General features: G+C 43.5%; 2 protein-coding genes and 1 long non-coding RNA gene across 10 annotated transcripts in view; 2 read left to right on the forward strand and 1 right to left on the reverse strand.

Annotated features, from left to right (window-relative positions):
- SMIM19 (small integral membrane protein 19) overlaps window positions 1–7972 on the forward strand; it is a 15795-nt gene extending 7823 nt beyond the window's left edge. The window contains exon 4 of the mRNA XM_040698911.2: window positions 6418–7972. The gene's annotated coding sequence lies outside the window, so the exon portion shown is untranslated. The remainder of the gene's footprint in view (window positions 1–6417) is intronic.
- SLC20A2 (solute carrier family 20 member 2) overlaps window positions 1–23372 on the forward strand; it is a 57549-nt gene that overhangs the window by 5275 nt on the left and 28902 nt on the right. For 2 of the 7 annotated variants that reach the window (XM_046940073.1, XM_046940075.1), the window contains exons 2-4: window positions 8018–8154; window positions 15080–15223; window positions 21465–22004. In XM_046940073.1, the coding sequence (XP_046796029.1) occupies window positions 21716–22004 (289 nt within the window). In that variant the 5' untranslated portion in view covers window positions 8018–8154; window positions 15080–15223; window positions 21465–21715. Of the gene's footprint in view, window positions 1–8017; window positions 8155–15079; window positions 15391–21464; window positions 22005–23372 lie in introns of those variants that run through there. The other 5 variants (XM_046940074.1, NM_001305398.2, XM_046940072.1 and 2 more) reach the window with 4 other exon arrangements.
- Window positions 7572–21465, reverse strand: LOC121110744. Of its 2 annotated transcripts, none has more exons than XR_006939257.1 (2): window positions 17266–21465; window positions 7572–12468 (listed from the first exon to the last, which is right to left on the reverse strand). It is a non-coding gene; the product is annotated as an uncharacterized LOC121110744 (long non-coding RNA). The 2 variants fall into 2 exon arrangements; XR_005859667.2 differs by lacking the exon at window positions 17266–21465 and adding an exon at window positions 13251–15216.

The following is a 23372-nucleotide window of genomic DNA, read 5'->3' on the forward strand; positions in this document are numbered from 1 at the left end:
AACAGATTGGGTATTCCAGCAGCCAAAAATACCTTTGTTGAGTCCATTAAAAGATTTCCTTACCCAAACTGTGCTTTTGAATGTGACATGGAAAGTATCACATCTTCTTCATTTGAAATTCAGTAATGATTCGAAAGCAGTAAAAGTATTGCAGTTAAGGTGTCCCAGATTGCTTTTGCCACTGTTGATGGGAGAATTGTTCTCGGTCATTATTGCCTTCCCTAGGCAGAGGGGAAAATACTCTGCCCCTGAGTTAGTAGCCTTGTGGGAGAAGCCTCAAGAAATCAGTTGTGGAAGGAAAGTCTAGCACAAGGAGATGTCACATTCCCCGAGAATGAGTGGGTGGCCTACCCCTGCCCAGTTTGCAGGTAAAAATGTGGAAACAGATTCAGGCCAACTGGCAAAGGAGAACGTCCCCACAGTCTCTGTATATCAGAGATCAGACATTCCCATGGCTCCCTTGGGGGAACCCACTCATCCTGCAAAGTCAGAAAACTTCCTACGGTGTCTCCAGTGAGAGTTGGGGAGTGTCCAGTGGGCATATGTTAGAAGGCTCAGTGAAAATTAGTGGGGGGACCTACTGATCACTTTTCCCCTTGGTTCTTTTAAGACTCTGGTCACTTTCTGGTATACACAGAAGCCCAAATGTCTGCTCTAAATCCTGATATTGCATACCAGAGTGGGATCGTCCCCTACAAAAAGCAGATAGGGGTTACTTACGTGGTTGGATATTCCTAACCCCTGCCTGAGTGAAATGCTCATTGCTGAGACACCATCCCCACCGAGACCACTATGGGCATACTTCCTATGAATATTCCTTGATGAGATTTATAGAAAGGAAAGCCCTTTTCAGACTCTGCAGAGAGGAAATGGAAATTCAGGTCTTGGGCAGCCCTGGTAAGGCTTTTGCAGACTCCCCCTTATGCTTCCTCCATCTTGAAACATAAAGATTCAATGGGGTTTTGAGAATGAGAGGTAATTCTCCTGTAGGTGGCAGATCAACTAAGGCAGGTTGTCCTGGGCAGTGGTGTGTTACATAACATAAAGATTCAATGGGGTTTTGAGAATGAGAAGTAATTCTCCTGTAGGTGGCAGATCAACTAAGGCAGGTTGTCCTGGGCAGTGGTGTGTTACCAGATCTTTGCCTTGTCTTTTTCCCAGTAACAAGCTGGATGATAGAGCACAGCCCTGTAGAAATAGTCTTGGGGGTGCTGGTGGATGGCAAGTTGGACATGAGCTAGCAATGTGCCCTCATGGCTGGAAAGCCAACTGTACCTGGGCTGCATCAAAAGAAGTGTGGCCATCAGGTCAGGGAGGTAATCCTGCCCCTCTACTCTGTGTCGGTGAGACCTCACCTGGAGTACTGCATGCAGATGTGGAGTCCATCTGGAGATGTTCAAGGCCAGGCTGGACCAGGCTCTGAGCAGCTGATCTGGCTGTAGGTATCTGCATTCATTGCATTGGACTAGGTGACCTTCAGAGGTCCCTTCCAACTCAAATGTTATTTTGATTCTAACTTAAAGTGAGGGAGGAGAGAGAATAGGAGTAGCCCTCCTCTTTCCCCCTTCTGTGTGAACCTGCGACTACCAGACTCTCTCTCTTTATCTCTCTCTCTCAATTTCTAACTTCTGACACGTGACGGTAGTATTATTCCCTTGAGTTTTAAGTAAATTTGTTATTTATTGGAATCCCTCAAGTAATTGTCATTACTCCTGGTCACTGCACAGAGAATTGAAGGGTTAACCTCACTGGCCCACCGAGTGGGACAGAACATAAGCAGTGCTCTGGAACTTGTGGCTTGGACTGCAGTGTAAGTGGCTTGCCTGAGAACACTGTACAAGTACTTGGTTCAGTCTTTACAGATGTACTGTAGAACAGGAAAACATTCATGAACTCTGGAAAGAAGGTATTAAGGTTGTTACTATGGAGCAGAGTCCCACGCTGCTGTGTAGCCATTAAACATCATGGGGAGGTCATTGAGGAGCATATGCTGATTGGAGTCAACAAAATCACAGGTCTCACATATGATAGAACCAAATAGAGGCAAAAGCTGCATGGGATTGTATTATTCAGTGAGCTGACAGTTGGTAAAGTGGTTCCTGTACCAGTTGTGTTAGTACTGTTTTCATCATTAAAGAGCTCCATCTGTTTATGGGCCTTATGTTAAGGCTGGGGCAGGAGTTGTCTCTTGACTGGTTCCATGCCGGAAGATCTCACAAAAAAAGATGAAATGTTGCAATTGTTTTTTTTTGCTTGAGGCCAAGAAGTATTCTCTTGGCATAATTCGCCAGCTCTAAGCCCGTAATCAAAGCACGTGTGGTAAAACAGTGCTAGTTATGCGGTGTTTCTCACAGATGCTGTAACAATTCTTTGATCTCTTTGAAGGGCTGTGAGGTATTCCAGTGAGATGTCGTCCAGACCCGCTCCCTCTCTCCTAAGGACTTAGGGGTTACAGTCCTTTGGCCTGGAGTGCAAAGTTTTGGCTCCAGGAGCTGCGAGAGGAAGACTGTGTTTTGGGGAGTAGAGAGGATCCAGAACCCACAAGGCTGTTTTAGTGTTCTCCCTTCCCTGTCTGCTGCTTCTGAATGTAGTTCTATTTTTTTCTTCTTTTATTTTTTTTTTTTTTTTTGGTCACCAAACTGCTGTTGAACTAAGGTGTGGCTTTATACCTTGATGCCTTCTGCAAGTGTTGTGTTAGAAATGGCAGTGACCAATTGCACTGGAGCTTTAGCTACAACTCAGCATAGCAGTTTTGATGAGTATGTCGTCAGCTCACCTGTAAGTAGCAGCGAAGCGTGAAGTTACTGCAAAGAGGAACCTGAGGCCCACAGGGACACTGTTAAGAGCACAGTGGGCTGGGCTGAGCTCAGCTGGACACCGTTCCTTTTTCAGGCATGGAGATGGGAGGGGAGCTCTTTGCTCAGAGGGAGAGGTTCCTGTATGACCTTGAAAAGCCCAGCGTGTTGTGCTGCTTCTTTGTTCTTTTGGAAGTAAATTTCTCAGAATCTCAAGGGAGTTGGAAGAATGTGGTACCGTGCAAAGCAGTTTGCTTCTAAGGGTGGTGGATGTTACGTGGAAAAGATCAGAAAAGTGAGTCTGTAAGGTCTGGAGTTGGGCAGGGGCTGGTGAAATTTTGATGGAGCCGCTGACTAACAGCAGATCCCAGAAACTCTGGTTGTAGAAATATTGCTGGCTAACTAATAAAGTTGCTAAATTATGGCTTTAAAGGCCCTCAGATCATGTTCCTGCTCTGTACCAGAAAGCAGTGTGGCATGGTAGCTTATGGTGCAAGCCAGCTGGAGCCAGAGAAAGGGGAAGAGGTGGTTAATAGTTCCCACAGTGCAAGAACAAAGGGACGTTAAATGAAATAGAAAATAAGTACATTTGAAACCTCATATAATTATGCCACATGATATTACCGAGGCCAAAAGTTTAGTCAGATTCCAAGCAGACCTGGACGTTTATATATATATAATGATGATATCCAGAGTTGCAGTAAATAAGATTAAAAATAAATTAGGGATATAAACCTTCATGCTAATTGATGAGGTCAGGAAGGAATTTCCCCTTTGGGTGAATCACATCATTGTTCACTCTGCAAGCTGCTCCACCTTCTGAAGCATCTGGTCCCGATCAGGGTAGGCAGAACTCTCAGGCAGATGGACCAGAAATATGACCTGTTGTGGCAGTTCGCAGCACGCCCACCCAGGGCAGGATTTTCTTGGAAAGGACCGAGCACTATCTGCTAACATGTCAGCCAATGTGCAGGTGGGAGCTGCGATGCTGAGCGTGACACATCACTGTATTGCCCTGTGGATAAAAGTAGCTCTGTGAGCAGCTCAGCTAGTAGAGGTGAGTTTCCTGCAGCTTCCCAGTTTTGGTAGCACCGCAGTAGCTGAAGCACATTTCTTTCCATTGCCTGCAAGACGGTGTCTGAGCAGCCGAGCACCGTGTTGTGGTTTGTGAGTGTTTGAAGGAAAACGCAGTGTCTGCCCATGTTTGTGAAGCAGCTCATCGCCTGGGGGCTGCATCCCTTGTTTACTTTGCAAGTCTGTTGTTGGAGGGAGCACCTGTGAAATCTCTGTCCTCTTCCATTAGATGGGGTTGCAGTGCCCATGTCTGTGCATTAGACGGTCGGCACGGTTATGTAAGTGCTGTTTCCTGTGGAAATGAGGGAAAACACCAGTCCTGCAAGCAAGTTATTGTAGAATGTTTTTCCCCTCAAAGACATCAAGTACATGAGCAGTTACACTGCGTCTTTGAGGCGCATATGCCTTTAAAGCAAGTGCTGTCTAATCTAAAGATTTTCCCCAAGGTATAAGGAGAAAGCTTCCTTGCCAAAGTATGGTAATTGAGTTAACAGCCTGTGAGGTTTCTGCGTTTTGTTATTGAGCTACAAAATTCTGCTGGTGTTGGCTGCTGTAAAGATCAAAGTTAGAAGGCACAGCCTGCCAGCAAGTTGTCTCTTCAAAAGAAAAATGAAAAATTTCTCAGTTGTTTGAGGCATTCAGGTGGCAGCCGGCATCAGATCTTCTTGACATCAGGTTCAGCTGCAAATATTAATCTTTTTCTGCAGTTCTCTGTTGGAATGCAACAGTGAGGAGTGCAGATGTCTTGTAATCTCTACTGTGCATATGCTGAGTGAAGACATCTGATGAATGAGTGAGGATGATGTTAATAATTGAATTAATTGTTGCCAGATCATTTCTGGCTCTCAGAAATAACGTGGAGTTACGATGATTACAAAACAATGAAATTGCAGTTTCTGTATCTTGCATACAGCGATCATCATGATAAAAGATGGAGGATCACGGCGGTATACAATAATTGGATGGTTATCTGGGCGTCTTCTCAGTGTCTCGCTGATGAGGCACGTGGGGCCACCTCTGCTTTTATACTCTAGACTCCTGAAACCCATGGTGGTTGGATTCCCTGAGTTTCTGACCAGCAGCCATGACGACTGAGGCGCAGGCTTCGGAACTGTTTGCCTCGTAAACGCTTTTGAAGGAAAGAACTTCTTCAAGAGTTCAGAAATAGGCAAATGTATATTTTTCTTTGACATGGAATCCCTGCAGAGCACATACACTTCTGCCCAGTTACTTATCAGTTATCATTCCTACGATATCCAGACCATTGACAGAGGGTTTCTTTGTCCGAGGCAGTTGTCTTCTCTACTGCAGTGTGCAAGAGCCAAAGCTAAGCCTTTTGGTGCTGCGTGAGATGCTGTCTCTAAAGCTGTCCCTCCTTGCTAGCTGAAGAGAACCGACCCCACTGTGGCTTTGCAACATTGGCATTGCTGATGAAGGGCAGTGCTGTCTTCCCAAGCAAATTGCACTAGGTGTATGGGGAGCGCTGCTGCTGAGGGCTTTTGTAGAAGAAAGGAGGGTTTCAAACAAGAGGCGGAGTTCTGAACATTTGAGATAGGAACTGTAAGAAGTGGGCACTGCTCTGCCCCTACTTGGAGGAAATTTGGGTGCTCACGTTTTTTAAAATACAGCCTTAACCCTAATGGGCAGGGATAAAATTGCTTTTGTGCTTTTGTCTGATGGGGAGCTGGCTGGCAGGCTGCCTTTGGTGACTGTTCTTCCTTCCTGACCCCCTTGGTGAGCATTTGGTGAGGTCACAAGGCAGGCTGAGGGCTTGGGCGGCTTGTTCAGGCATGAGGTGGCTGTGTCACCCCGTTGGTCTTGATCATCTCATCCTGTTGCCTTTGTGCTGTTGGCTCTGGGCCCACCTGGTCCCAAGCTTTAGGTGACTGAAAGCCCACTGAATGAAGCACATGGGGTAACAGTCAGGCAAAGTCCCCTCCACCCCACCCCAAAGCTTGGGAATATTGTTCTGGGGACAAATATATACTGGAAATAACTGAGGCCTTACTCAGACCTTTGTCACTGTGCTCCACTAGCTGAGAAGTGTGTTAAAAAAACCCCAACATATATACTGCAGACGTTGTGTGGCTTTAGAAGCAGTTGGGAGAGTAAAGGAGAGGCTGTGACATCAATTGTGGGCTATACTGCTACTGCAAACAGATCCTGGGTAAAGACAGCTCGCACTGTGCTCACTGTGGGTAGGTTGGCAGATGGGTCAGCAGGTACTGGCAGTGGAGCCACCTGCTGCAGACGAGTTTGGCAGGCTTGGCACCTGAGGAGGTTTCCCATAGTACGTAAGACTGACACAGGACTTGTGCTCATTGTGACAGGAGCAGAGACATGGATGAGGAGGTGTCATTGGTTACGCCGACTGTGGCACTGGGTGCTCACACACCTGGTTTGGCGATACTTTAGCAAAAGGAACTCTATTTCCTAAAAGGAACTTGAGTGAAAGTTGTGATTTTATTAAAGACACAGAGGCATATTATTATTCATCTTTCCTTGCTTCATCCCTGTGATGTTTCCTGTTTTGCTTCTTGAGATACAGGTGTCATGATGAGGAGCTTCTCAGAAACAGAAGTGGATGATGATGAGTGGAGATGAAGAAATCATACATTTAAGAAGTTGGCTCGAGTTTCCGTTACAGGCATGGAAAGTTTCTGAGACCAAGCCATGCGAGAAGAACATGAGTAAAGAAGAGGGAGATGTAGACCCAGACTTTCTAGAAGGGATTGCAGGATTGAGAGGACGCTGCACAAACATCACGTAGTTTGCTTGCTTATTCATTCACCTGCACCCCTGGATTGTAATACCTTGCTTGCATATCTGCTTGGAAGTTGAAAAATCCCCTCACATCTGTGTCTTTAATATAATCATGGCTTCAAGCTTGTTTTAGGAAGAGCATAACTTACATCATTATGGTTTTATCTGTGGATTAGATGGCTGCCACTTTGTACTTTAAATCAATTTCATTTTTCTGTCAAAGCATATGCCGAACAGGGAGAAGATCAGACATAGCAGTTACAGAACAGGAGATCGGGGGGTCTTGCTTGCATTTAATAAACAGCCTTTGCCTAAAAGTGTGACAGGTGCTTAGGACAAAGCAAAAAAAGTGCTGTCCCTCTGATTTGAGTCACCTTGTAATGTATTGTTGTTATGCTATCCACAGACAGATGTTATAATCAAATATTAATCAGTTCAGTCTCGTTATTTGGCCGTTGCTCCCAAAAACGTTCCAGATAGATAAGGCATTTTGTCAGAGCTGTGGGGAGTTCAGTGCAGATTTCTTACAGCTGAGTTGGGAGAGCTGTTTACCGAGGTAGTTAGTCAAACATCTTGGCTGTTACTGGAAGTACCTCCAAGGAAATAGTAGCCCTGCTGTTCCGCACGTTGTTGTAAGACCGATCCAAAGTTATTAAGATTTTAACATTTATGTGTTGAAACTTTTAACGTTAAATGTAACTTTCAACATTGAGCAGTGCTGCTGGTAGAGGCATCCTTGCTTTTAATATGAAGTCTTATCTGGCCTTTTATCCTTAATAAGAGGCTACGGTTATTTTTGCACACTGGCTGAATATTTGGCCTTTAAGAGTATACAATTACTTGGAAGAGTAAAAGCAGTTGCTAAAGGACTGTTTTTCTAATGAAAATAGTTTGAAATCATATAATTTTAGTTGCTTCAGAATGGATGTGATTAGTGTGTTGGAAGCAGTTTCACAGTGGATATAAAGGGAACAGTTGAGAGACAGTGGCTGAGAATGTGTCCAGCTATTTTTACAGCTAACTGTTGTATTGTTACACTGGGTTCTTTTTTCACTCTCTTTCCTTAGATATTTCCGTATAATTGAACAGCTGAATCATACCGAGATAAAAAAGCTATTTGCACTTCGTAATATTTATATTTTAAAGTAGGTGTTGCTGTACTAATTGATAAGTAAATCACAATGATTGTGAGAAAATCCTGGCCTATACTATTTCTTTGATAGAAAATTTAATATGGGATAGTATTGTCTGTATAATATTAAAATGTTTTCATGGATTTTTAGCTGCTGAAACTGAAATCAATAAACTTCAGTGTCTGTTGCTGCAAGCAAACAAGCAAACCTGAACATTTCTTTTTTCTTCGTATCACTTCTCACTCTGTGCAGCTGGTGTTTCCCCAGCGTTGCTCCTTGCCTGGTGTACGTCTTGTTGGGTCCACCTGGGAGGCACTCAGCCGGGAAGGCTTGCGTGGTGGACAGCTGTGTCTCTGAGTTTGTGCAATGAAATTCTCTACGTTTTCTGAGTAAGTCCTTGCGACCCCCAGGCAGCATAACAGCCCGGAGTTGATAGATGAGCTGATGGGACTGATTGGTATTTTAAAAATTTTCCAAAGCCTTTGTCAATAACTGACGATTATGTTGTAAAGTAGATACATAATAGCCTTCTGCATACCTGAATTTCACGTTAGTGCCACCAACGTCTTCCAAAATTGAATGTACACGACTGAAAAGTGTGGTCTACATTCTGGATTGCTTTGGAGAATGGCAAATGATTTTTTTTCTCAGTTGAGAAATTTTAAAACTGGAAAGGATCGTGTTTATTTTAAAACCCTCCTTGGTCAGGTTTGAAGGAAAAAGAAACCTGTAATATAATTTAAATGCAATTTGTTTAGCTGCTTGTATTACAAGAAGTGATTGAAAGGAGTTCGCATCAACAGAATCTTTAAAGAAGACAGAAATCGAACTGCAGGAAGTAATTGGTTAAACACTTGTAGAAAGCGTTGATTGAAATATTAAGCCCTTTTTGGGAGTAATGTATTCCGCAGTTTCAGAGCAACTGCTTTTTTTTCACATCATTGTGTTCATCAGATTCACTTCAATGCGTAGTTAATTCAAGGCTGAGGAACTGACTGACAGTCGTAAGAATGGCGTAATTAATTTTCCCTTTTTAATTTCTGTGTAGAACAGATATGAAAGGAAATGCCTTCTGTGACTGCTGAAGATCTCAGTGACCAGAAACAACCAGTTGTTTATTAATAGTAGATTATTTGTTTAATGATTTTCTTTAGTGTTTTTAATATCTTTTTTTTTTTTTTTTGGCTGATCCTCATTCATTTTGAAGATAACAATGAGTCGTCTTTACACTGAGAGTGACAGAGCACTGGAACAGGTTGCCCTGACAGGTTGCACAGTCTCTGTGTTTGGAGATATTCAAGAACAATCTGGACACCTACCTGTGTGACCTACTGTAGGGAACCTGCGTTAGCAGGGAGAATGGACTCAATGATCTCTAGAGGTCCCCTGCAAACACTGCCATTCTCTGATTCTGAGTCCTTTTTCCTTGTCCATACCATGGAGTTTCTTCCAAGTCCTGTAAGAACTGTGCTCCACGCTTGCACCTGTTCTCCAGAGGACCCTCTTCACTTGATGTTGTTGTCATACCTGGCTGCTGTAGACTTCTTTTTATATCTTCTTTGTATTCTTTTATCCCTTGAACAGGGCTGTGCTGAGGTGCACATTCCTCATGTTGGGCAGATTAAGGGAAGTCCCTATCCAAGCTGTGGTGGTCACAGCAGAGTCCTAGTGAAGCTGTGTCTCATTTTTGCCCTTCTCCAGAAAGGCAGGAGGAGAGGAAGGTTCCTTTTGGGATCCTGTTTGCTATTACTGACCTCTCAGCTGCATCCATGCTGTCTTTCCTCCTTCGGGCAACCATCGAGGTGCTGTAATGCATCATTATCGCCATCACAGCTTAGCTATAAACACCTTTTTAAGAGGATGAGGCATACCAGTTACTGGCACTGTTTGCTGGTGCCATGTACTCAAGGAAATATCTTCTGCTACCTTAATGACTTTCTCTATATAGCTTGTAGGTCAGCAAGCGGAGAAATTTTAGCTGTTCGAGCTCTTGCTGCAGATGAATGCTCTGGTCAGTTCACTGGAGGCAGCGCATGTCCCATTATCCTGCCTGTGCCTTTAGAACCATTCCATGTGCTTCACCAAGGCATGCGCACTGGACTGACACAGCAGAAACACTGATGTTACCAGGGCTTGCTTGCAGGTTAGAAGAACCTCAGATAAAACATGGAGTCATCTCTCCATCAGCAGTCACTCATCTGAGGGAGTGTTCTTGATAACAAGGTCCGTGACCAACTCCCTATATTAATTTTATTTGTATGTCAACTTTTCCTGTTTTCAGCGCTTAATCTAGCACCAGAAAAGCACTGAGGTGGAGACCGACCCTTTGCAGAGAGTAAAGCCTGGCTTTGCTTGACCTACTTCACAGCACTGCATGCCCTTAGTTAGTCCCTTTTGCAGGTGTTTGCCAAGCCATGCACCCAATCGTGGGACATTCTTTGGCATGTCACATCGGGAGTGATTTAGTTACCAGCCAGCGTGACAGGTCTGTCAGCCACCTGTTTGCTCCAGCAGCACCACCAGCCTACAGTGAAGCAGCCCATGTGTTAACTCTTTCTTATAGCTGGACCGCAAGGATCTTGTCTCTCCACTGTGGTGAGAGGTAGAAGTGGACCACTATAAGGACTCTGAAGAACAGAGATCAGCAGCTGTTGATCTTTGGGGGCAAACAGACATGTTGGGTGGCAGGTCAGCATGTACTGAACTGTAAAGAGGGAGCTCTCTCAAGTGACAGAAGTGGCTTGGACCTGTCTCCAGACAGTATTAAACCCTGTGTATGTCATCACCAGGCTCCTAGGTGTCATAGCTGGCTACTGTTTGAACAGCATGGAGCCATAGCCACAGCTTTCAGTGGTTGCATCGGTGTTGCCACCTTTATAATTCCATCACTGGTCCTTTCCTGCTTTTAGCAGTCAGCTAGCTCATTTCAGCAGTGCCTGATCTTCTGTCATGGTGGACATGCTGGTTTTGGTGGATGCCAGCGTGGGCCAGTCAGGATGGTTGGGTGTGTTGATAACTGCTTACTCATTCCACCTCCCTCTTGAGAGAGGGTCATTGGCATCAGGGGAGCCTTAGAGTTCTCTTGTAGCTCAGTGGGAGAAGACATGTCAGCAGTCAAGTGAAACCCCAAACAAAATGAGAATGGCAGTTAATTTGGGGATTGAGGTGTCGCATTTCCTTTATCGGAAAATTCCCATTATTGAATTCTGGCAACTTCATTCTGGCTTTTTACCAAGGGGATCTTTGCATTTGAATTTGCAAAACATTGAATTTCCAAATTGTCTTTAACATTTTACAGGCAAATTTTGTGTTCTATATGTAGTTAATGTAGGTTGATTAGTAATTTGAAATAATGCTACTTGAGTTGTCAGCAGCAGCCAGGGTTTTTAGAAGTGTGTTGTCCATCTTGGTTGCTTACTTTAGAGGTGGGGCTGGGGAGGGGAGATAGTTGATAAAGCCCCAGGAGACGCATGGCAGCGGTTCTCCCATTCCTTTGCACTTAATATGGATGTTGTAAGCCCAGCCTCGGTGAATCAGCCAGAGTTGGGGTGATACAAGACCATTTGGTTCCTGGCGTTAACTGGAGCAGGGCTCGAATCAGCTTTGACCAAAGCCTTCATTCTCCAGAATGGTTTTGCTGCCTTTGAAGTCCTGCTGGCTCAGCACGGGCTTGTTCTGTGACAATGGCTGGAGTCAGCCTCACTCTCCCAGCCTCTGTCGTCCTCCAGGCCAGGCTTGGCCTCCAGCAGTTCCAGCTGTGGCTTCCTCCTTTCCATTTTCCCAGGGCTTACTTGCTTGAAAGATGATGGGTGGCTTTAAGTGGAGTCACACTGCAGTATGGCAGCTCTCCCTGCATGTTAATGTAAGTACAGCAAGTTCACCTTGGCCACTGGAAATGGGATTCTTGTCATTGGGATGGCCTGTCCACCCTGGGAGACCAAGGGCTTGCTGCAAAAAAGTTTCACATGGCAACATGACAGAATTTGGAGTTGATAAAAAAGCCTGCCCAAATTTTTTGCTTTCTCAGAGCAAAAAGGGCAATCCATCCCTGAATGTCCAGCAGCTTTTTTATGTCTATGACATTAGGCTTTACAGACAGTCCTGAGATTGTTTTCCTCGCAGTGAAGTACAGATATATCTCTTTCTGTTTGGAGATTATTCTAATGGATTACAGAATGTGTTGGAGCTTGCCACCCAAAATGCAAAAGCGAGTACACAGATGTTGATCGGAGCAGGCTCATTCCAGCTCGAGCAGTGATTGTGGCTTTGCTCAGGAGTGTCTGGCATCTGCAGAGGAGAAATTCAGAGCCATCCATCCACCTTCATCTCTCCTTTACGCCTATTCATTTTCTCTTCGTCATTTGGAGGTGCACAGTAGGATCAGCACAAACACAGGGAAATCAAAAGTGCTGAGTTCCAACTGCAGGTGGCTCCCAGTTTTAGAGTACCATTAGGTATGCCAAAGTCCGAAAATTGGTCGATAACCTTATTTAAGACATCAGAGTGCAACTGGATCAACGTTGTGCAGCCTTTGGATGTTTTTATTGCATTGCTTTTTCTGACTAAACACAGCTTGCAGGTATTCAGATTCCAAATCCTACAGTTTTTCATGCTAGAAAACGACAGCCAGCCCCCATTATTTTCTTCTCAAGCTGTATGCATTTTAAAATACCTCAAACTGCATAAATATGTGGCTTTCCCATCTGAATGGCAAAAAAAAAAAAAAAAAAAAAAAAAAGGCAGTTACTTTTGATGTAACGGTGCCCTGAAGTTGCCAATTAATGCTGCTTTAGTTACTGATAAAAAAGAACCTTGGCATCTTTCAGGAAATAACTAATGCAAATTGATTATTTCAATCAGCACATCCTATTAGTCTATTTAAAGCAGAATATAAATCTGCCTACACTGGAACTGTTGAATCAAACAGGGATCTCTCAGTTGTGGACTTTCCAGAGTAAATTACAATTGAAAAAAAAAAAAAAATTACAATATCTGATTGTGATTGGAATATGTAATATTTATCATTTCTACAAATATTTGTTTTGGTGGGAACCCAGCTGGTGCCACCATTGCCAGAAGCCGATCCTCGTCATTTATTTTGTGGTCGTATAAATTTTCCTTTGCCCGTTTCTTTAGTGGTATCCCAAATTGTAACTTTTTTTAATGATCAACCTTTCTTGGATCGACTTTTCCCATGCCTGAGGTCCACAATGCTGATTTAGCAGAACAAAAGCTTGAAAGATATTTCCTTTTTCTGTGCTGTTTATTATATCCTTTGCAATTGCTCTGAAGTTTACGTCAACAAGAAACCACGGCTGTGGTCAGGCTGGCTCATGGGAAGTGGCACCCAAAGGGTTCCACTTTGTTGTCTGTGTGGGTCTGAGATGGTTCCCACAGCGTTGGATGGCAGCTTTGGCTTTGGGGATGGTTGGAGGTACCTCCCAAGCAGCCCAGCCAAGGAGTGTCCTCTGGAAGGCCTTCCTACCTGCATCTGCACGCTTGTGGCTGGTACTCCACGCTGGATGAACCATAGTTTAGGGTGAGCTGGAGGGGTGCTGGATCTGCTTCTGATCCTTCGTGTCTGAGCTTCACCGTGCCAGTCATCAACAGCATGTCAGCCATAAACAGAACATGAAATAATATTTTGTGTTCTGTTTTTTTTTTTCTTAGGTATTTTTTTTATTTGTTTTTCTACAGTATAAAGCTAAATAAGTACTCCAAGTGTTTGTTTATTCACTTCCTTAAATCTGTGGAATCTGGACCTATAAATACAAGCTGACTTCATGTTTACAATCAGGTTCGCTCTCACTTGGATTGATAAAAAGTAGGATGTGTTCAGATCTGCAGGAAAAGATTAACCTTCTCATTGGCAACATGTGTGTCTTTTGTGAAGAAGGGAAATCCAGTCTGTCACTTTTCTAAAACTGGTGAGCTTGTTTGCCAGCAATTACAACATGAAAAGGAGAGACTCTACAACCAGACCTGAGATTTAGCTGTGCGAAAAGCTATGGACCTTGGGGCGAGTTTAATAGCAGTTGGGTGTTGACCTTCTGTAAAGAGTTAACGTTTCTTGTAAGGAATCCTGGCCTGATATCTATCACTTTTTTTTTTTTTTAATTGGAAAGTTTTAATGTCATTTCTGCATTAGAGATTTCTAGCTGGAGATTTGCCCTAATTCTCTGTAGAAGATGATGTAGGTTTACTAATCCACGTGAGGTTTTTTTAACAAATATAAACCACTTTTCAGATTTACCAAATTATCCCTGACAGTGATCTGCAGCTGAGCTCAGTTTGGAAATCCTTTACTTCCCTGTTAAGTAATATGATGACTTAATTCAGACTTAATTTATTATTTATAATATTTATTAATTAATTTATTCAGAAAAAACAGATGAGGTAAGAATTAAGTTTCCAACTCTATGTTTGCAGATTTAAATCGGTGATTTGATTTTTCTCAAGTGTGGAGGACATGGCAAATTTGGGTTTGTTGTGTTCGAATGTGATGCCATGCCTTTGGGTGATTCAAAATGGAGTCAAACCTAAAAGTTTAGTAAAAGTGTTAAGTTTGAAATGCCATTTGCTTATAAACCAGAAGCCTGGTTTATCCTTGAAATAAGCATATGTGTATCAGGTTTTTAAACCACAACAGTGAAGTTTTGATTTCGATTCCTTTTTGCTGAATGAAATGGTTTGATTGTACCCTATGGTATTCACGGACATATTTTATATAAAGCTAAGCCAGGTGCTTTTAGGCAAACATTATTTTTGCCCTGACATACATGCAGAATTTCTTCCCACTCCAAGGAAGGTGGTTCAAGGAATCTTGACTGTGAATCGAGGCTGAACTTTCGTAAGTGAGGTTGCTTGCTTAGGCATTGCTCCAGCCCACACTCGTGCACATCTTCAGCTTTCTGCAGTCTGCGTAGCCTGTGAGACCTCTACTGACATGGATAAAGTAACGAGCGTGCAACATCTTTCCTCAATTGGATGTGCATAGTTTCTTGCTAAATGCACTTTCACCATTTACATTAAGCGTAGGCTCAGTGTGCTTGCGAAGGGGAGACCTGGGGCTTCTCAGAACCCACCCGATCACCCCAGAATGCCCAGTGGTCTCTGTTCGTGGTAAGAGATTTTTCTTTTAAAAAGGAAGTTCACTATCTGGTCTATGCCTGTGCTTGGGGGGGGAAAAAGAGAGAGAGAGAGAGAGAGAGAGAGAGAGAGAGAGAGAGAGAGCGTTTTGTTGTTTTAATATGAGCTTCCTTGGATTGGTTTGCCTAACGAGTGCAATTGTGACGCAGTGTTGTGTTTTATCAGTGCCCACCCCCAGCAGAATTCTTTGCTTAAGAGGAGGCAGATTTCCACCTCCTGAACACGGCTCTGGACTCGCGCTGATGCTTCTCAGAGCTGACTTTGCGGGCTCCCCCGTGCTGGAGGGAATTCTATCCAAGGACTGCCTGTGTAAGTCGCAGCACTCTTTATACCCTCTGGAGGTTTGCATGTTCAGATGTGGCTGTGCTGAATGATAGGCTATCTATTTTAGACTTCAGCCTCTATTTACAATCAGGAAGGCATGTTGCTGGGAGAACTTAGCTCCCGTTTCTCTTGAAACAACTTTAAAGTATTGGGTGAGTTATGAAGATTGCTGTGCATGGCTTTCTTTTATAAAATGTAGTTTAAATATCCACAAAGCACTTGTTTGTTTTCTCTGAACAGATCTTAGAAATCTCTTGTGCAGAATCATAAAAGCTATTTGCATGTTAGAAAGACTTTGCTCTGGCACTGAAAGATAAAACTGTTCTTCAGTACATAAAAATATCTTTATCAACAGGTGAATGAGGACTTGTTGATACCTTGCCTAGCTTACCGCGCTGGTTTGCAGAATTGCTGCTTATGCATGACTGTTCTCTATCACTTTAGTGAATGTTTTTGGCAACACGATCTCACACTGAATATTTTATCTGCATTTTTGGCCTTTCGGTAGTGGGAACAGAGGTTGTTAGGGTGTAGCAAAACATAGCATCCTCTGCAGGTTTTGGGAGCTGAAGGTGGCAGTCCCTCTCTGCAATGTTAAACTTGATAGGAGCCCCTGGAAAACAGTGAACTTCAATGCCGTTTCCATATCGAGTAGTAGTGCCAAGTATGCACAAACACATAGTGACTGCGTTAGAATAGGAACTGATAGATACCAAACTGCTTCTGAGTATGTGGTAATTGATTTTTGAAAGTAAATCAGTGGTTTTTGTGTCCTGGAGCATTAAACTTGCATCACGCTTGGCCTTGTGACAAGTCCTGTGCATGTAATTTAGAGCCATATAGGGATGTTCTTAGTCTCAAACGACTCGAATTGTATCACCTTCCATATCACAAATGTAATATTAGTAACTTAAAGCAGATACTTCATGAGTCTTATGGCCCCAACAGGAACTAGAAAAGATAAGAACTATTTCTGTGAACGGTCAGGGACTTTGCTTAGAAATCAGGTCTGATTTCTGTGCAGCGCTGTATTTAGTACCCATAGGCTGTATTGCCTGGGCTATTGTGAATTTAGAAGATCCCTGCACTTATATACATAGGTGGCAAGCCTGACAAATGCATCTTATGTAAAGAACAGCATGCAGAAATTTGGGAGGGATGGAATAAACTCCTGAAAGCCCCAGTGTGGTAAATGTTTGAGACAGACTTTTCAGCCACCAGTAATGAGAAGTGAAGGTCCTGTCGGTGCAAATTAAACACAGCAGTCTAACAAAATATTTGCTTTTTTGAGCACTGCAGGGGAGAAGCAATTGTCCTCCCCTGTATCTCTTGTCATAATGCAAAGTGGAGTACTTGTAATAGTTGTCTTTAGAAATGCTACATTAGCTGCTGTCTTTTGATTTTTTGCTCATATGTGATCAACAGCAGAAAAAACACCACCACCACGAAAACAAGAGTTGAAAATGGGAATTCACTGAATCCCCATCCTGTCTGTAGCAGGGTGAAGCTTTAAACTCCAGCACGGGGCAGCTGCTGAGAGCAGAAGGGTTGCATGCAGTGTGATTTATGTACATTTTAATGTTTCAAGTGAACACAGTGGATTCTCTCCTAATTTTCAGGAGAGAGAAGATGAAAGAGCATTTATCGGGTCTCTGTTTGTTCCTCTCTGTCACCCAGCTGGACTGCTGGTGGGTAATGCACTGGGATCGCTTCCTCAGACTTTGAACCTAGTCCTTAGCATTTGTTTAACCATTTGTCCCTGTTGTTAGGTGATTTTGCTTTCTCTCCAGCAGCAATTTGTTTGGCTAAAAAATAAGAACTGACAACATCATCTTTCCAATTTCCTGTTAATTTTTCACCAAAAAAACCTTGCCTACGCTTGGAAGTGTATTGTGAATAGTTTCCAGAATAGCTCTCTTAGTAAGTGCCCACATATAAACATGTCCTGAAATGATCTCCCGCTTCTCGCTTCCTGACTTTTCCTGCCCATCTGCTTGTCGCTCAGAATGAGCTGCGGTGCCCCTCACCTGGCTGTCGTTCTACTCCTTTCCTCCGGGAAGGAGGAACTCTGAGGAGACGGTCAGCAAGAGGCAAACTAACATCACAGGGGCTGTCTGGGTCATCTGCTGGCGAGGACGTGCTTAGCATTTCCAACAGTCAGGTTTTTCTCATTGAAGCGCAAGTTAATAAGTCCACTGAAATTGCCCACTTCACGAGGCTCAAGAATGTCACACTAATTATTGATGAGAAGAAGGCCACGTTAGCTAGAAACTTTGCCTTTAATGCCAAATGAGCTTCCTGTGGCCGGAAGACTCGCCCCAATGTCGTTCTACATGCACGCATCGCAGCATCCCGCAGAGGTGTGCACTGTGGCCTGGGCCCGGTGCCCTGTGCCCTGTAGGCCTGGCCTCGCCACACACCGCAGGGCGCTGTGCTCTGACAGGGTAGCCTCTCTGGTGCAGCCGGTTGGGGAGATGACATCAGTCCCACAGGTGAAGCTGAGGATCTCCCAGTGCTGAGCAGATCAGGCTTAATTGCATTTGGCATCACAGAGGCGTATTAAGAAAATAGAAAAGGGCAAAATGGGCTGGAGACTTCCAGACGTCATGCAAAGCCGCCGGTCTGTCAGACTCTCCTGTGTGGTGTTTTTACCCATTTCTTTTCTGTCCCAGCAACAACTCAAAATACCACAGCTCATGGGCTAGATTAGGTGAGGAGGGGCATAGCTCAGCGTGCCCAAGCATGCCAGATGTATTTTGGGCTCCAGAAAGAAGCACGCTACAAGATTTAGTCTGTATTTAGTCACTGGCCTACTTTGCAGGATATTTTGCATTTCTGAAAACTTTCACAGAGGAGCAGATGTGACCATTTTTTTCTTCCTTCTTTCCATTTCTTTCTTTAAGCTTTTAACATCTCCTACTCACTTAAGGAGAAAGTAGTAACACCGTTCAAGCACTGCCTGCATGTTAGTTTCTAAGTGTGCCCATTCCATTTCCTCTTTTCACTTGGATTTAGATGTGTTAAAGACAAGGTATAGCTACTGCCGTGCTCTGGCCCTGGTAAAATTGAGTCAAGACTTCGGAGGAAGACTTCTGTGTTGATCCTCGCAGTGGCACCTTGCTGCAGGCATCCCTGCCTCCCCATATTGCATTCCAGGAATGGCTGTCTTGTAGCTGTCCCTCTGAGTCCTTTGCCAGGAGCCCCACCAGCACACTTTGAGAGTCTGTGGCCTTCACCAGGAGATTTTGGAGCTCTTTGCCTCAGCACACATACTTTCAGCCTTCATTTCTTTGGGACCACCTGGATCTCATCCTCCAGGGAAGCTGTAAAGGCAGCCTTGTGACTTAGCAGTTCACTATGCAAGCTGGATGAACTGAATTGAATAAATGCTGTCCTATGAGCACTGCTGTGGTGGGGAATGTCACAATACCCATGCTTTCCCTCATCCGAGAGATTGGGCCACCACAGAAAATTGGGAAGTTGGTTGGTAAGTGGATGGGAGACAGACCTCTGCTGGAAATAAGGATTTGCTAGCATCTCATGGGTCTGAAGGAAACGGGACTCTCATAACCATTGTGTTTGTGGATGCATGCACATTTCAGGCAAGTTCTCCCATTTTCTGGAGAGGATGCTGAGGTACAGAGGCTAACTTGGCAAGGTGCTGTACAAATGCATGTTGGGTAAGGAATTTAATCATGAATCTCCAGTATCAAGGAAGGAGCTTGGCGCAGCACTTCATCTCTCAGCAAAAAATGCAACATACATAAATAAAAATGAGTGAATCTAAAAGAGTAAGGAAAAATGTTTCCCTGTCCCCATGCCTGCACACTTATGCTCTCTGCAGAGAATTTTGAAGCGACAGTCCTCAGCTCAGGCAACAGTGAGGCAGTCCTCAGAATGCCTTGCAGGCTGAACTGTTCAAACCACTGCTTCGTTAACACTTTATCTTGAGTAATTTTGTTTTCTGTTGTGGTTCCATCTGAAGCAAGGTATGTAACAAGGCTCTCAGTATGAGGATGACTGGGAAAGGCTCCCAGGCTATGGGATAGGCATTGGCATGTCTCAGTGTCTCCTGGTTGCACACCACAAGTTTAGTCCTCCTTCTCAGGCAGACAAGCTCTAGCTGTAATCAATTCTTCCAAATATTGTTAGCCTTTCTCCCTCTTCAAGTCTTTTCCTACTCCAAGGGCCGAGTGCTCATGAATTATGGGCAACAAGTCTTCAAACATGAAAAATGCACTGGGGCTTCGTTTTCACATGTTATCTCATAGTATAAAAATCCTTATACAAATGTTTTCAGCAGTTAAGACCTTCCAAGATGTTATTTTGGAGTGCAAATCATTCAGGGGTTGATGTCTGCTCCATATCTGGAAAAGACCGGAGCAACAATCACCCAGCCTCTGCGGAGTCTGGAGGAAAAAAGAGAAATCTTTTCTCCTTAATATGTATGTTTGGATAAAACGTCAATCCTTGACATAAACTTTAGGGTTTTTCAGGGAATGATCACTTAATTATCGATGTCATGTTTCCGTCGTGGTAGTTCTCAATGATCCAGCATCTCAGGAATATACAAAATCTCATTCTTTTTTAATTTCTTCATTATATCTGAGGTTTTGGATGTTCTCTGCGGAGACCCTCCTTCCCTCCTAATGCAGGCCTTCAGTGCATTCAAAAGAACTTCAGCATGGTTTTGAAACCATGTGTGTGGATTTGTTGAATGAGGCTGAAGAGGGGGAGCAGTAGTTGGGCTCAGTGTTTGCCATCTGACTTCTCCCAAGTCTCTGAAATGCTTTTTCCAAGGTATGCAGTTCACCGGCAGATATTTCTTGCTGAATATGCCCGTGACCCCTCACCATCTTCAAAATGGCACTTCCCTGGAGTGTAAGTAGGAAGATGGTACAAGATGGTTTCATAGATGTAGATGACTGCTACAAGACAAGCAGCCAATGGAAGAGGCAGATGCATTTCTCCAGGCTGATGCTTGCTTCCAGCCTTTAACCACCTTGGTCCTTAATGCGTATGGGACCCGTGAGTCCTTACAGGCTTGAGTTCAGCAATGCTTTGCACCTGTGACAGCTGATTTAGAGATAAAGAGCTTGGAGGGCAAATATATGAAGGATTCATACAGTCTATCAGAGCCAAATCTGGTGAACGGTAATTTTTCCCTACATACTCTCAAAAATACTTTGGTTTCAAACTGCCTCTATTTCATTGCAGTCAAAGGGAGCTAGGTGACAGCTGAATGTAGAAGTGTGGTTTTTAAGTTTGATTTATATAAATATACTTAATGGCTTTCTTACTGATGTAGAGATCAAGATATACCCTTTTGGTTGGTGAAGCTTTTATTTTTTAAAGCCCCTTTCTGTCTGCATTTTTGGTTTAAAGATCTCACTCACATTTCAGATTAAACTAATTAAAGACTAAGACATAGTTCAAAAAGGATTTCATAAAACCAAAGTCATCAAAAAATATTCAGATATATGTATAAGAATGGTTTGAGTATAATAAGCTTATTAGTAATTAGTAACTATCTACAGAAAAGAGGAGAGAGCTTAAAACTTCTCAGTCAATTTTTTTCCCTACACTTACGTAGATCTATAGGAATACATGGGAATATTGTGATCACTGTGCTGATTCAGTGGCTGAGAAGCTATAAGAAAATGATATTCTTACTGCCTGGGATGTGATAGTAGCAATATATGAATATCAGTGCACTTGAGAGTATTTTGGTGACATTTCATTGACAAAATCATTTTCCAAAGGAGTGCATCCCCGGTAATGGGGATTGCACTGGTAAAATGGGATAGCTCTGCGGAGGGGAGCGGAGCTGGGCAATGCCCATCGGCTGGGAATCATGCTGTGTGGTGTAGTCTGTATGTCCTACGTGCTATATGTTCACTTGGTGCCAAGGGCCAAAATGAATCCTAGAAAGAGGGTTTATCACACTGCTCGGTAAATGCGACAGAAAACACCAAGCTCTCTGAGTCCTTTTAAAGCGATCAAAATGTTTTCTCGGGCAGTGATACTACAAGAAGCGTGTTGCTTTGGAGGTGACCTAATTTTAACCTTTTTGAATTGCTTTATGATTTAGAACAGTCACATGCCAAAGCAGGGTCCCGTTAGGGGATTCAAATCATCTGTTTACTACAGAAAACACGCCCCGAGACAGGCTCTGCAAAGTACTCCCTCTTTTTTTTTAATTTTCTTTTCTTTCTTTCTGCTGCAGGACAGGACACCGCTGCTGTACCAGTTTGGGAGCAAAATATGGAATGTTCTTCACTGCTGATTGAGCGCAGGCAAATGAACAGTATTTATAGTAGTGTGAAAATCGGCAGTTAGCAGTTTCTTCACATTCTAACATTACCAGAGAGAACTCATTGTTTACAAGAAATCTGCTTTCCAAATCCGTTACGGTTCCCTCCAGCCTTGACTATTAACTATTTGCAAAGGGGAAACTGATCTACGCTTTGGGGAAAGATGGCAATGGAGGAGTACCTGTGGATGGTCATTGTGGGTTTTATCATTGCTTTTATTTTAGCATTTTCAGTGGGTGCAAATGATGTTGCCAATTCTTTTGGAACTGCCGTGGGCTCTGGTGTAGTGACTTTGCGCCAGGCTTGCATTTTGGCTTCAGTTTTTGAAACTACTGGCTCGGTACTGCTGGGAGCAAAAGTAGGAGAAACGATTCGGAAAGGTATAATCGATGTTAACCTGTACAACGACACTGTGCCGCTGCTGATGGCAGGAGAGGTCAGCGCGATGGTTGGTAAGTAATGCTTTCCTCTTCCGAGTAGCAGTCACTGCACGTTTGTCATCCTGCTCACTGTGAACGTTTTCATTAAATTTACGTCTCCCCTTCTTCTGGACAAACGTCTGGTTTTGTGCAAATAGAGGGGTTTGCATTCCCTTTTTAGGCTCCTACTTTTTAGTAACACTTCTAATCATTTTCATTTTCCAGCTATTCAGCTATTTAACTAATAGAGGAAAAAATGTTTAATGCAATGGATCGTATATATGTATTCCTAGAGTACCTAAAAAAAAAAAACTTTGGAGATTTATACTGTGGTAAATGGAAAATATGTCAGCGTACCATTTGTGACTGCAGAGAAAATCCTGCAGAAGGTTTACAGTGAATAAGTATTAAAGCAATTGCATAAGTAGTTTTTTTTTAAAAAAAAGAAAGAAAATGAAGCATATTTGCTTAAACTGGTGGTTTTGCTGACTGATTGCAATTAATCATATGCTTAATCCTGCCCCATGACAAAACTTCAAGGAGCAATAAAGATAGATGGTCACACATTAAAGGCATTTTTACTTTTTCTAACTCAAACCAGCAGCAGCAGTTCTGCGTACCTCTGAGTCTACTCTGTACACTTTTGTTTGCAGTTAAATTAATCTCTGTTCAGAACAAGTGGCATATTCTGAGGTAAGTAACATTAAGCCCTGGTATTTCTCCTTTGTTTGTATGCAAGAGGCTTTGTGAGCTTTTGGAGAGCTCCCATAAGGATCAACAGCAAACCTGCTTTTAAAGGGCAGGATACAGCAAGCAGGCAGCACTCTCCCCAAAGTTTTCAAACAGAACCTGCACAAAAAATAGGTGATTCCATACAGAGATCTACTACATGTATTTTTTTCCCCTGTTTCTGCACTTTTTAAAAAATTCTAATGGACCAAGATGGGCTTAGACTGCCACTTTCTGGGCTGGACTGAGGTTATTTTGGTGTGTGTGAGAGGGGCGATGCTCCTCTTCGACCTTCACCACACCTGAGCCTCCAGAGGACTGGCTGCCTTCCCTGGTGAAGAGGAAGAAGAGCCGATTAGCTGCTGTCTCATACAAAGCAACCGCAAGGAACATCTTCAGCACGCCTGATCTTCATTGCTTCCTCTGTCTTGATGCTTTGCAAGGCCAGCTGCAGGTTCCTGCTCTTGCCCTCAAGCTGTGGGATGACTGAGGAGTGTCATTCTGCTTGCAGTATTTACCCTTTTCTTCCTGAGATAGCTCCATCATTTCCGACTTGCACCTGAGTGCAGCCCACGCCGTGTGAGACGTAAGTGACCTACATCTCCTGACCACCACCTGCAGAGCATGAGTCTTTTCCCCTTTCTGTATCTCTTCATGATGTCCTGATCCTGT

Source organism: Gallus gallus, chromosome 4, assembly GCF_016699485.2.
Source record: "Gallus gallus isolate bGalGal1 chromosome 4, bGalGal1.mat.broiler.GRCg7b, whole genome shotgun sequence".
Taxonomy (NCBI): Eukaryota; Metazoa; Chordata; class Aves; order Galliformes; family Phasianidae; genus Gallus; species Gallus gallus.